Source organism: Brienomyrus brachyistius, unplaced genomic scaffold (genome assembly GCF_023856365.1).
Source record: "Brienomyrus brachyistius isolate T26 unplaced genomic scaffold, BBRACH_0.4 scaffold52, whole genome shotgun sequence".
Taxonomy (NCBI): domain Eukaryota; kingdom Metazoa; phylum Chordata; class Actinopteri; order Osteoglossiformes; family Mormyridae; genus Brienomyrus; species Brienomyrus brachyistius.
In genome coordinates this window covers 1,356,909-1,369,251 of record NW_026042327.1, presented here as the reverse complement: position 1 = coordinate 1,369,251, position 12,343 = coordinate 1,356,909, and the positions used below count along the sequence as shown (strand labels likewise).

Here is a 12,343-nt window from a genome sequence, read left to right as displayed (position 1 = left end):
CAGAATAAGTTTTATAAGCTGCCAACTGTCCTTTTAACAGTCGCACTATTAAAGATGCCAATAACTGAACTTTGCAATCTGCCTCATGATCTCTTCGCCACTCTAGTGCCATAATATTTTATTTATCAGACCTGTGGCATGGTTTTCATTTACAATGCAAAGTTACTCCGATAATAAGCTGGCTAGTTGTTTTACTGCTGGCACCGGAAATATTAGACAAAACTATATTGGTGATTGACTGAATTATCCAGATATGCGGATGGTTTGGACACGATGGCCCCTCCCACTTGCACTGATGTTATGAGAACTATTTTTTTTTTGTGGTGGCCTATAGCCTTGTGCCTTTGACCGAATCACAGCCATGATATACCGGAGTATCTTCTTATACATTATGTTATTGCTTAATTATACTGCACTCATAAAGCATTATAAACACAGTTATAAATATTTATAAAAAAGCATAACACATTATATCCACCATTATAACGCTTTATGAATGCTTTATGACACACTCAACTATAAGGCACTATAGATACCTTCATAATGCAATACAAAGCATCCTTAATGCTTATACCGATCATTATAATGCATTATGAAGGTATTTATAGTGCACTAAAGAGAGCTTCATACATCATTCATTATGCATAATAAGCATGCCTATAATGTGTTATGCCTTTTGATAAATATTTAAAGCCATGATTATAATGCATAACAATGGATTATTATTTGTTGTGATTTTTTTTTAATTACTAACAACATGGCCTTAAGTGTTCCAGAGATTTTATAATGTTCCGTAATCTGAGCAAATGGAAGCATGTAGATGTTGAACAAAGAGGCTCAGTGAGGATTATAATTCTAATTGGTGATCAGTGTTGACACACCACAGCACACAGTGTACAACACCGAAATGTGTCCTCTGCATTTAACCCATATGTGACATCGTGACATAGCAAGGGGCAGCTAATTCAGCGCCCAGAGAGCAGTGTTTTGCTTAGGGTCCCTCAGCGGTGCCTTGCTGGTCGGGGATTCAATCCAACAACCATTAAGCCACCACTGCCCACTGCCAATAACGGGCCCTTGAGGAACTCCACATGTAATTTCTGTTCATTCAGATTCATAATTACCCTTCTGACAGAAAGTAGTGCCTGACTTGTAAAAATAATTCAAACCCATTAAATAAGGCGGCGGCTCCACCTCCTTCCCTAAGTGCTCTAGTCTCACTGATAAAGGGCAGGTAGGAGTAACTGGTTTGATCAGGGCTGCTGCATAGTTTTCATGTGACCCCATTTCAGTTTAACGCATAAAAATCAAGGTTTATCCTGATAATACAATCAGTCATTAATAAAGATTTTCCAACCAAAGGCTTGATATTCAGTAAAGATCAGTTTAATGTATAAAACACATTGTCTGACCCAGTGTGTAGGTGACACACAACTGGAGTCAGATGAGAGAGAGAGTAGCTGTGGGCTTTGATGCACTTTGTTCCCCCTGAAGTCCTTCCTTCACATTTGCCCTTTTTGTGCATTCGCTGACTGTACTTTTTTCAGATTCATTAATATTGTCCTAAGACGGCACCTGCAGTCTTACCCAAACTGGCTGTGACACTGAACATCTCCTAAGTCTGTGCTTTAGGGCCATGACTTCACACGACACGACTACACCTGCACGCGTAGTTTACATCTATCTGGAGGATTGAAGGTCATGTCCACCAGGGGGCAGTGCGAGAAAACCATCTTGGTCGGTTCCTTCGTTTCCAGTCTCACTTGTGAGCATGTGGTTGTGGCATTAAATGTAGAAGGAGGAGGGAGTCAAGACGGCACTCTATCATACACTGTTTGATTAGAGCTGCAAGCCGACTTGTTTTGTTTACCATGTACTGTGAACTATATGCAGATTTACTACTGTCTGGATTTATCATCCAGTGACGGCAATAACTATACATAGTCATGATGACAGGCTCTGAAAAAAGAAAAAATGATGGAAGAGATTAAACAAGAGATTTTCCAACCAAATGTGTTGGACCTTTTCAAATCAGTCACAGACTGATTTTTGGCTTATTTCTAATGAATTAGGAAATATTTAAACAAACATTATAGCTTCACCATTTTCTGACCACTGAGCCATTGACATCCATATATCCATATTGTCATCGTCTATCCATCTATCCATCCATTTTCCAAACCGCTTGGGTCGCGGGGGGTCCGGAGCCTATCCCAGAAGTGATGGGCACGAGGCAGGGAACAACCCAGGATGGGGGGCCAGCCCATCGCAGGGCACACTCACACACCATTCACTCACACATGCACACCTATGGGCAATTTAGCAACTCTAATTAGCCTCAGCATGTCTTTGGACTGTGGGGGCAAACTGGAGTACCCGGAGGAAACCCCACGACGACATGGGGAGAACATGCAATCTTTGTCATCGTCTACTGGATATAAAATATCTTCAAACGGGATATTAAACAGTTCAATCTTGAGAAATAAAGTAGCTATTTTAAATATAGAATAATTAACTGACTTACACTGGAACAGACCCAATACAGAAAAAAGTATTGCAATAATAACATGATGTAGCAAAATTTGTCAGAAGGTTTAGTAGTGACTTGGCTCGAATCGGAAGAGATGAAGAAAAGAAAATTATAAATGAGATTTACTGCTTTAACCTGCAAACCAGTCAATCGTCTTACTGATACAGAAAATAATGTAGGAGGTGCCTTACAGAATAAATTGTATGATTATATATAAACATAAGGCAGAAGGAGCCTTTGTTAGATTGTGGCAAAAATGGCTTGAACAAGGTGAGCAGAACTCAGCCTATTTCTTTAGGCTGGAAAGTCAGCAAGTCAGGAACAACTGCATTATGCGGGTGAGGATTTATGGAAATGCTGCAGATGACATCAAGAAAATAGCCAAATTCTGCACTGAGTTCTTTAATAATTTGTATGTCAGGAGTCTTGATCCAAAATTTTTGATTTCTTCTCAAACATCACGGGAATAACTGATGTGGATCGTGAACTTTGTGACGTCCCAGTTGGTTTAACTGAGATGTGTGCAGCAATAAATTGCTTAAAAAAAAAAAAAAATTAAATTAAAAAAATTGCTTTTTTCATCATTGCTGGAGACTTCAATCAGGCAAATCTGAAGCCAGTTTTCCCCAAATTCTTCCAATATATGAACATCCCAGCTAGAGGGAGAATCTGTCTGGACAATGTTTACACAAACGTCTGTGAGGCCTACAAGGCCCCCCCCCCCCCACCTCGGCTACTCAGACCATGTCACTGTGATCATGGTTCCTGTGTATAAATCCCTGCTGAAGCACAACAAACCAGTCAGTCAGAGTGTGGCCAGCTGGTGCCGTCTCAGCTCTCCAAGGCTGCTTTGGATCTACTGACTGGGACATTTTTAAGGAGGCTGCTATAAATGGTGACGCCATCAACCTGGAGGAGTATATAAACTCTGTGATCGATGACCACGAGAGCCGACCAAAGGCCCTGGATGATGAGGGAAGTGCTCACATAGCTAAGAATCAGAAATGCAGCTTTCAGATCTAAAGACAAGGCTGCCCTCAGGACGCCCACAGACAACCTGTCCCGAGCTATGAGGATAGCCAATCAGGCACATGCACAGACGATCAATGTACACTTTAAATGCACCAAAGACACACGCCGTATATGGCAGGGAATTCAGCCAATCACGATCTACGAGCCCATCCTACACATCAATGGCGGTGATGTCTCCCTTCCAGATGAGCTAAACAACTGTTTTGTACAAAATAAGCCGACACCCCCCCCCACCCCCCAAGTGAGAAGCTACTTTGTCTGACCACAGCTGATGTGAGAAGTACTCTATCCAGAGTCAACCCACGCAAGGCAGCAGGAGCTGACAACATACTTGGCTGAGTGCTGAGAGAATGCACTGACCACATGGCTGGGGTCCTCACAGAATGCACCTCTTTAAGCCAGTGGTCTGTCCCAGCATGCTTCAAATTAACCGCCATCATCCCAGTGCTGTAGAAGCCATCAGTGACAGGCCTGAATGACTACTGCCCAGTAGCACTCATGTCAATCATCATGAAGTGCTTGGAAAGGCTGGTCATGGCAGTAATACATAAAGACTAATCTTCCCACCTCTCTAGACCCTCTCTGATCTGCATACCGGTCCAACAGGTCTACTGAGGACACCGTAGCCTCTGCCCGTCACCTTTCCCTGACACATCTGGGTAAGAGAGTCACAGATGTCAGGATGTTATTCATAGACTTCAGCTCTACCTTCAACATGTCCCTCAAAAACTGAGGGGGTTAAGCTTGAACACCACTCTCTGCAGCTGGATCTTGGATTTCCTGACAGAGACGCCCCAGTCAGTATGTATGGGCTGCAACACGTCCAACACCATCATCATCAAGTTTGTGGATGATACAACTGTGGTGGGACTGATAAATAGAGAAGATGAATCAGCATACAGAGAAGAGGTGGAAAGTCTGTCCACAAGGTGCAGAGACTATAATCTATCTGTCAACGCTGACAAGGCAAAAGAGATGATTGTGGACTTCAGAAGGACACGTCCTGCCCACACCCCACTCAGCATCAACGGTACTGCTGTGGAGATTGTAAGGAGAACCAAGTTCCTCGGTGTGGACATAACTGAGGAATTTACATGGACAAATAACACCAGCTCCTTATTCAAGAAAGCCCAGCAAAGACTAAACTTCCTGAGGCGCTGAAATAAGCAAACCTTCCCCTCCCATCCTCACCATGTTCTATAGAGGCACCATCAGCAGTGTTCTGACTAACTGCATCACCATCTGGTGTGGCAGCTGCAACAAATCTGACCGCAAATTCCTGCAGAGAGCAGTGAAAACAGCAGAGAACATTATGGGATGCCTCTCCCTTCCCTACAAGCCGCTTTTTGCAAACGCAGTGTCCGCAAGGCCTGCAGCATTGTGCAGGACCCATCACATCCCTCACATGGTCATTTCACACTCCAGCCACCTGAGAGAAGATACTGCAGCATCAGAGCCGGGTCTGCCAGGCTGCGTGGCAGTTTGTACCCCCAGGCTGTCAGGCTCCTCAACACCAGGCTGCCTCCCAGGATCCCTCACTCTGCCTCCTCACTGCCTCAACCCCCCCCGTAACCCACAACTAAAGGCCGCAGACTGACCCTTAAGCGCTGCACTGCACTTAACACTTTGTCACTCTGACATGGGGGCAATAATAAGAATCCCCATTATTCTCTGTCTGCCCCATTATTCTGCTTCTATTCCTATTTTCAGCTGTTAGAAATGTTAGACGTGTTACTGCTGTTACTACTATTATCATACACTGTTTACATTGTGAACTCAGGCTGTTACAGCGTACATGATGGTGAATTCAGGTCTAACTGACTGCAGAAATACATCATATATTTAATATAGTTCTAACAATATTGCACATTGTCCAGTATTGCACATTACTGTATATTGCATAATCTACTCCTCTTCCTCAGTTGCACTGTCCTGTAAGTCCTTTGCACATTGTCTTGTCTTGTTCTCTATATTGGACTAAGTTTATGCTTACACTGTGGGCCCTGAGCTTCGCCATTTCATCTCTCTCTATACTTATATATGGTGGAGATGACAATAAAGTTCAATTTGGCTTTGATCTCGGGGGTTTGTTCACGGTGCAGCAATTTGGAAAAAGAGGGAACTGAGCTGGAAGGTGAAGCTTTTAATTTACCAGTTGATCTACGTTCCTACCCTCACTTATGGTTATGAGCTCTGGGTGATGACCAGATAAATGAGATTGTGAATACTGTATAAGCAGCAGAAATGAGTTTCCTCAGCAGGGTGTCTGGGCTCAGCCTTAGAGAGGGTGAGGAGCTCAGACATCCGGGCTCAAAGTAGAGTCGCTGCTTCTCCGCATTGAAAGGAGTCAGTTGATGGTTCTAGGATACCTCTTGGACGGCACCCTGGGGAGGTGTTTCAAGGCATGTCCAACCAGGAGGAGGCCTGGGGGCAGACCCAGAGATTATATATTATATATAACCTGAGAGATTATATATAATATATACTACATTATATACCAGCCTAGATGCATCTACGTTGGGAGCGTCGCATTGGCGCGCTGCTGGAGAGAGGTGTGTGTCCAAAGTGGATTAAAAGACGTTCATATAGTGATCTAAAGACAAACTCACTTTTATTAATAGCTGTTGTAAAATCAATATTAAACTCACTATTTTATTTGTGTCCATTGCTTGGTCAAAATATCAGGCAGATCATTGTGAGCAGCAATAAGTAATAAACATAACAATCTCAAATAATGATAGACATTAATTAGCTTTGCACATTAGTTAATTTTGCACATTGCTTACTGAGCAAAATTAGCACAATACGATCATTAATAGCATAATCAGTTTACTGAATGTGCCTGGCAGGCTGTGGGGTGGACTCTCTATAAAACAAAACAGGTGTTTAGTACCAAATTAGGACCCAATATACTCATTTTTAATTCTTAATTAAAAATTAAGGATGGCATGGTGGTGCAGTGGTTAGCACTGTTGCCTCACACCGCTGGGACCCGGGTTCGAGTCTCCGCCTGGGTTACATGTGTGTGAAGTTTGCATGTTCTCCCCATGTCGTCGTGGGGTTTCCTCTGGGTACTCCGGTTTCCCCCCCAGTCCAAAGACATGCTGAGGCTAATTGGAGTTACTAAATTGCCCATTCAGTAGGTGTGCATGAGTGAGTGACTGGTGTGTGAGTGTGCCCTGCGATGGGCTGGCCCCTGTTGGAGTTAGAGTCCACTGAGTCCGTTGATGAGGGAAGGATGCAGTCTGAGGCGAAGGTTGGTTGCAAGTCAGCTCTCTTTAATGACGTCACAGATTGCAATCCGGGAGCACACTTAGATGCACAAAACAGTACATACCAAGAGTAGCTCAATATCTCTTGTCAGGGTCTGGTTTTTATACCCCGTTTAGGGCGTCTACTGTTCTTGTTGGTATTTTTCCAGTTGGCGTAACATACAAGTGTTGTTTTGAAATTGCTGGCGTTAGTCCCCACACCCGTTCCCTTTTACCTTGTCTTGTTATGTTGCAATTAAGCAGCGTCAGCGACCCCCTCCCTTGTTATGTCCCCGCATGTCAAGCGTAAGCTTAATGTCACCGCGACCCTGTCAATGTACCTTCTGCTTTTCTAAATTTACTTGCACTTCGAGGAGGGCCGGAGCCCCCCTTTTTGTCCTGCCTATGTTCCAGTTCCAGTTAGTTCCCCATTCTCAGTGTGACAAAGGTTAGCACGCGGCCTAGCCCCCCTTCACCCCCCATCCTGGGTTGTTCCCTGCCTCGTGCCCATTGCTTCCGGGATAGGCTCCGGACCCACCGTGACCCAGTAGGATAAGTGGTTTGGAAAATGGATGGATGGATATTAGATAAGTGGCAGAAAAATCGATGGATGGATGGAACTGTATGAAAAATAATGCTGCTTATGAAAGTAGGTAAGTAAGAATTTCAGGTTAGAATTTCATTGTACCTTATACGCATGACACTGCTTTCTTAGAAACTTATACTGCCATTAAATTTTGAAGACGCTGTACAAAGAAGGACACAATAGTGTTCGGAATATTTTTTTCTTGTCTGTGAAAATATACAGCTCTTCTGGACACTCATTCTTAAAAAAATCAGATGCTACTTTAATACTATCTGTACCGTTAGTAAAAACAATGTTCCGTGACAAAACGTGACCATACTGCCACCCCAATTTCTAGTGGTACAGCACCTCGCGCATGCGTCATGTTATCCTCATGTAAGTGCGCAGACGAAGCCGGAATCAACACAGAAAACACGTGGCGGCCAAACTGGTACCTCTCCGCGCACGTATAAGCGGACGTGTTTGTATAGACTTTTATGATGCATTTTACTCCTCCGCGGACGACCGCCTGCCGCACTCCAAATTTGTCTTTAAACGCCAACATAGATGATTTTGATGAGGATTGGGGTAGTTTGCAAACCCTACAGCCAATTTGCAAGGTAATAAAACTGTTACATACATATAAATGCGTATGCATATGTGTGCAGACTTGTCCCAAATTGAAAATCTCACGCCAGCCAGTTGATCAAAGTTGGCAGCCCCGTGAACTGCCGCTCTGAATTTGTAAAACGTAGGGAAACATACACAGACCTCGCGGCTGTGGTACGTGTGCAGGGAATATCAGAATTAATACTAATACTTAAATAGGACACGTGCGCATGTGCAAAGTACACAGCTTGACCAGAGAAATATGAACGTTTCCATGTACGCATACGCGGTGTAATACGCGAGTGCTGCGGTTTGCGGAGAACCAGCCTAGATGCGTCTGCGTTGGGAGCGTCGCGTCGGCGCGCTGCTGGAGAGAGGTGTGTGTCCAAAGTGGATTAAAAGACGTTCATATTGTGACCTAAAGACAAACTCACTTTTAGTGGTAATCTTTGTTGTGTAATTTTATGGTTAATATGTTTGATGAATGCTGTTTGTAATTTTATTTACCTGTAATTAAGCCTATTAGTTTAACACCCGCGTCATTTCGGCGCGTCTTCCCACCGGCGTCGCGCGGGCGACCTACATTTCCTGAGGTAATTCACATATTTGACTTTTTATATTTTATGTATCGTACAGAATAATAGAGCGCAGGCTAAAGTGCAGTTCGGCCCCAGCGAGTCTCTCAGCGCGGCGTGTCTCACAGCGCAGGGGGCAGCCGGAGCGCCGCAGACTCGGGCGGCTACATGAGTATATTGGGAATAAAATGTGTGTATTGGAGCGAGTTCTGTGTGAGTGAGTGTGTGAGGTGTGACAGTGATAATGATGGAGATGCTGGGCTTCGTCATGGGATTAATGGCTCTTCCTCTTGCCTACAGACTCCTGCCAGCTGACGCTGGACCCCAACACAGCAAACAGAGAAGTGTCTCTGTCAGGGGGGGACAGGAAGGTGACATGGGGGGGGGCAAATTCCCCCGTGTCGCTGTGCATGCTGGGATAGCTCACTGTGCTGGAGGAATCATTTTTACCGTATCAGAGTCTCACATGTCGCTGCTTCTCCGTGGCAAAAAGGTAAAATCTCTGCTTTATAACCAGTATAACCCTTTTTACTCTGTCTGAAGTGTGATGTATGTTAATAAAACAAGTAATTGGGTTCTGTAAGCTGAACAAACATACAAAATGACTGTTTTTCTGACGTATGTTCTATGTTGGCTGTTAATGCACCAAAACTGCCTAAACAAATTCATAGTACATGCAGTTGTACCAATAGAGTGAATTCTGATTCTGAATAAAATAAAATGTAATGAAATCTAAGCCTGATGAGTGGGGGGAGCTTTTCCCCTCCCCTCTATATGTATATTTTATATTTCGGTCTATATATTGTATTTGCTACCTGTACACTGACAATAAAGGCTTCCTATTCTATCCCATTAATGTCCCGGTTCCGCGCTGCCCAGAACGTAACTGAGTAACAGACTTAATCCGCGCTCTCTGCTCACTGAGCGCAGCAGCCTGATATCGCAGCGGCGACGCTTTGGCCAGCAGGGGGCGGCAGACGGCAGACAGTTTATTAACTCAAAACCTACAGCGGTCCTGAGGTAACTTAGTAAAGATAATAACATAATCAAATTAATCATATATTAACTAAGTAAACATAAATAACATAAAATCTTAATAAGTCACGTTAGTACAACAACAACAGAAAGGCACCTGATCATCAATGAAGTAGTGTAGGTGATTACCAATTACCAGAAAAAAATCACATAAATCCTGTTTCATTAGGAATCTTGAGATATATACAGTACTGTGCAAAAGTCTTAAGGAGTCATAGGAAATGTTTAAAGCTATTTATCTGGGTAGTAAATTAATATTTTCTCAGTATTAAAAACAAATTTTAATATTAGAACATGTGCAAATTATGAGTAAAACAAAAAAAACTAAAAGGAATTTCTTATGTTCTCCAAAAAGTTACTGATATCTTGTTGGATGGCTAGATGAACACCAATATGGTTCCTAAACCTCTCCTCAGGTTCACCTCGGCCATTTCATGTATTTGTTAAATTTCACCACCAGCTCAATTAATTCATGAAACTAGTTTTGAAAAGTCACTGAGGTATTGATTAGCTATATGAGGTGAGCTAGTGGTCATGTCAAAAAATACATGAGTATATTGAAAATACTGCCAATACTGGGATGACTTTAGGAGAGATTTTGAAACGGTTAAGGGCAAACAGTTTGACAGACATAATATCATAGGTTTAAATCAACATGGAGATCATTTTAAAAGTTTATGTGACTGCCTAATATATATATATATATATATATATATATATATATTAATATATATATATATATATATATGTATGTATATATATATATATATATATCCATCCATCCATCCATCCATCCATTGTCCAAACCGCTTACTGGGTCGCGGGGGGTCCGGAGCCTATCCCGGAAGCAATGGGCACGAGGCAGGGAACAACCCAGGATGGGGGGCCTGCCCACAGCTGTTTCTGCTCCCATTGCATTAATATGAAAGCTATCTGCTTGTGTTGTTGTTTCGCCTGATATTTCAGGTGATATTTCAGGATGCAGGCGGGTGGACTGGGTGGTGGTACTGTTATAGTGGGGTTTGCTGGATAGATGGGCGATTCACAGTTTATATTCCATGAAAGTCCACATATATCATTCCATTCACCCTATTCATGTACACCATCACAGTGGCCGGCGTCCAGGCAGGATGTTCACCAGCACTTTTCAATCTCTTAATGCATGTTACAGTGAGCAGCTGCCATTCTGGGAAAGTCTGGCTTCCCTCTTGGGGACATGATCAACAGAACAACGTGTGAAAGATGATGTGTTTTGGGGCAACTCTCAGGGGGGAGGGTGATTTATCACTATTTGCCCAATTGTGAGTCAAAGTCAGAAAACAAAAGCCTTTGTTCTGTTTTGGGCTCCTGCGCCCAGATGGGGTGACTGGCCCTGCAGGCTGTTTGACTTCACTGGCTTGTTGTCAGACAGTTTAGCTGTATCTGTGGCTCAGATCACGTGGGGACTTGTGGAGCCCATCAGCTGGGTCCAATAAATCTGACTGCCGTAGTCACAGTTAGCATTAGCACAACTTCTCTATCCATGGCCTTCTCACTTCATAAGTCAAAGTCAACTTTACTGTCATTGTGTATGAGCACAACGAAACGGGGTAGTAGGGCCAATAAAGGCAGTAGGATAGAATAAATAACAATAAAGGCAGTGCGACAATTAGCGTCCTGAATATATATATATTATATATATATATATATGACATTGCTAATGGCCACATTCGGATTCAGATATAAAGTCAAAGTAATTAAAAATCTGGGGCCGAGTGCCTGAAAGACTACAAGTCCTGCTACAGGTTGTCCTGTAACTAATAGTTGTCCTATGGACAGATTCCCCCACCTGAGCTGTAGATCTCTGCAGCTCGTCCAGAGTCACCATGGGCCTCTTGGCTGCATTTCTGATCAGCGCTCTCCTTGTTCGGCCTGTGAGTTCAGGTGGACGGCCTTGTCTTGGTAGGTTTACAGTTGTGCCATACTCCTTCCATTTCTGAATGATCGCTTGAACAGTGCTCCGTGGGATGTTCAAGGCTTTGGAAATCTTTTTGTAGCCTAAGCCTACTTTAAATTTCTCAATAACTTTATCCCTGACCTGTCTGGTGTGTTCTTTGGACTTCGTGGTGTTGTTGCTCCCAATATTCTCTTAGACAACCTCTGAGGCCGTCACAGAGCAGCTGTATTTGTACTGACATTAGATTACACACAGTTGCACTCTATTTAGTCATTAGCACTCATCAGGCAATGTCTATGGGCAACTGACTGCACTCAGACCAAAGGGGTCTGAATAATTACGCACACCCCACTTTGCAGTTATTTATTTGTAAAAAATGTTTGGAATTATGTATGATTTTCGTTCCACTTCTCACGTGTACACCACTTTGTATTGGTCTTTCACGTGGAATTCCAATAAAATTGATTCATGTTTGTGGCTGTAATGTGACAAAATGTGGAAAAGTTCAAGGGGGCCGAATACTTTTGCAAGCCACTGTAAACCACAGGCATCACCCTAACGGTAAGAAGTGTGATCCGCTTACGACTGACATGCAGTAGAGACAGGATCCCATCCAACACGGGACCCACTATAGGCTCACACAGAAATAAAGGAGAAAAACACCAGCTGCCTTTTCCAATCTGTTTACATTCCTGCGTTTCCTCATGGTGACAGTAACAGCCCGTGTCACATGACCACTGTCATGTCCTACCCATCACACCTGCCTGACCCTCCTGTCTCCTCACTAGCGTGACCCTCATGATTCATGCC

General features: G+C 43.3%; 1 protein-coding gene across 1 annotated transcript in view; it reads left to right on the top strand.

Annotated features, from left to right (window-relative positions):
- Positions 1–8,599: 8,599 nt before the first annotated feature.
- Positions 8,600–12,343, top strand: part of LOC125723868 (stonustoxin subunit beta-like) — a 103,513-nt gene continuing 99,769 nt past the window's right edge. The window contains exons 1-2 of the mRNA XM_049000713.1: positions 8,600–8,752; positions 8,863–8,933. Of these exons, the coding sequence (XP_048856670.1) occupies positions 8,731–8,752; positions 8,863–8,933 (93 nt within the window). The 5' untranslated portion in view covers positions 8,600–8,730. The remainder of the gene's footprint in view (positions 8,753–8,862; positions 8,934–12,343) is intronic.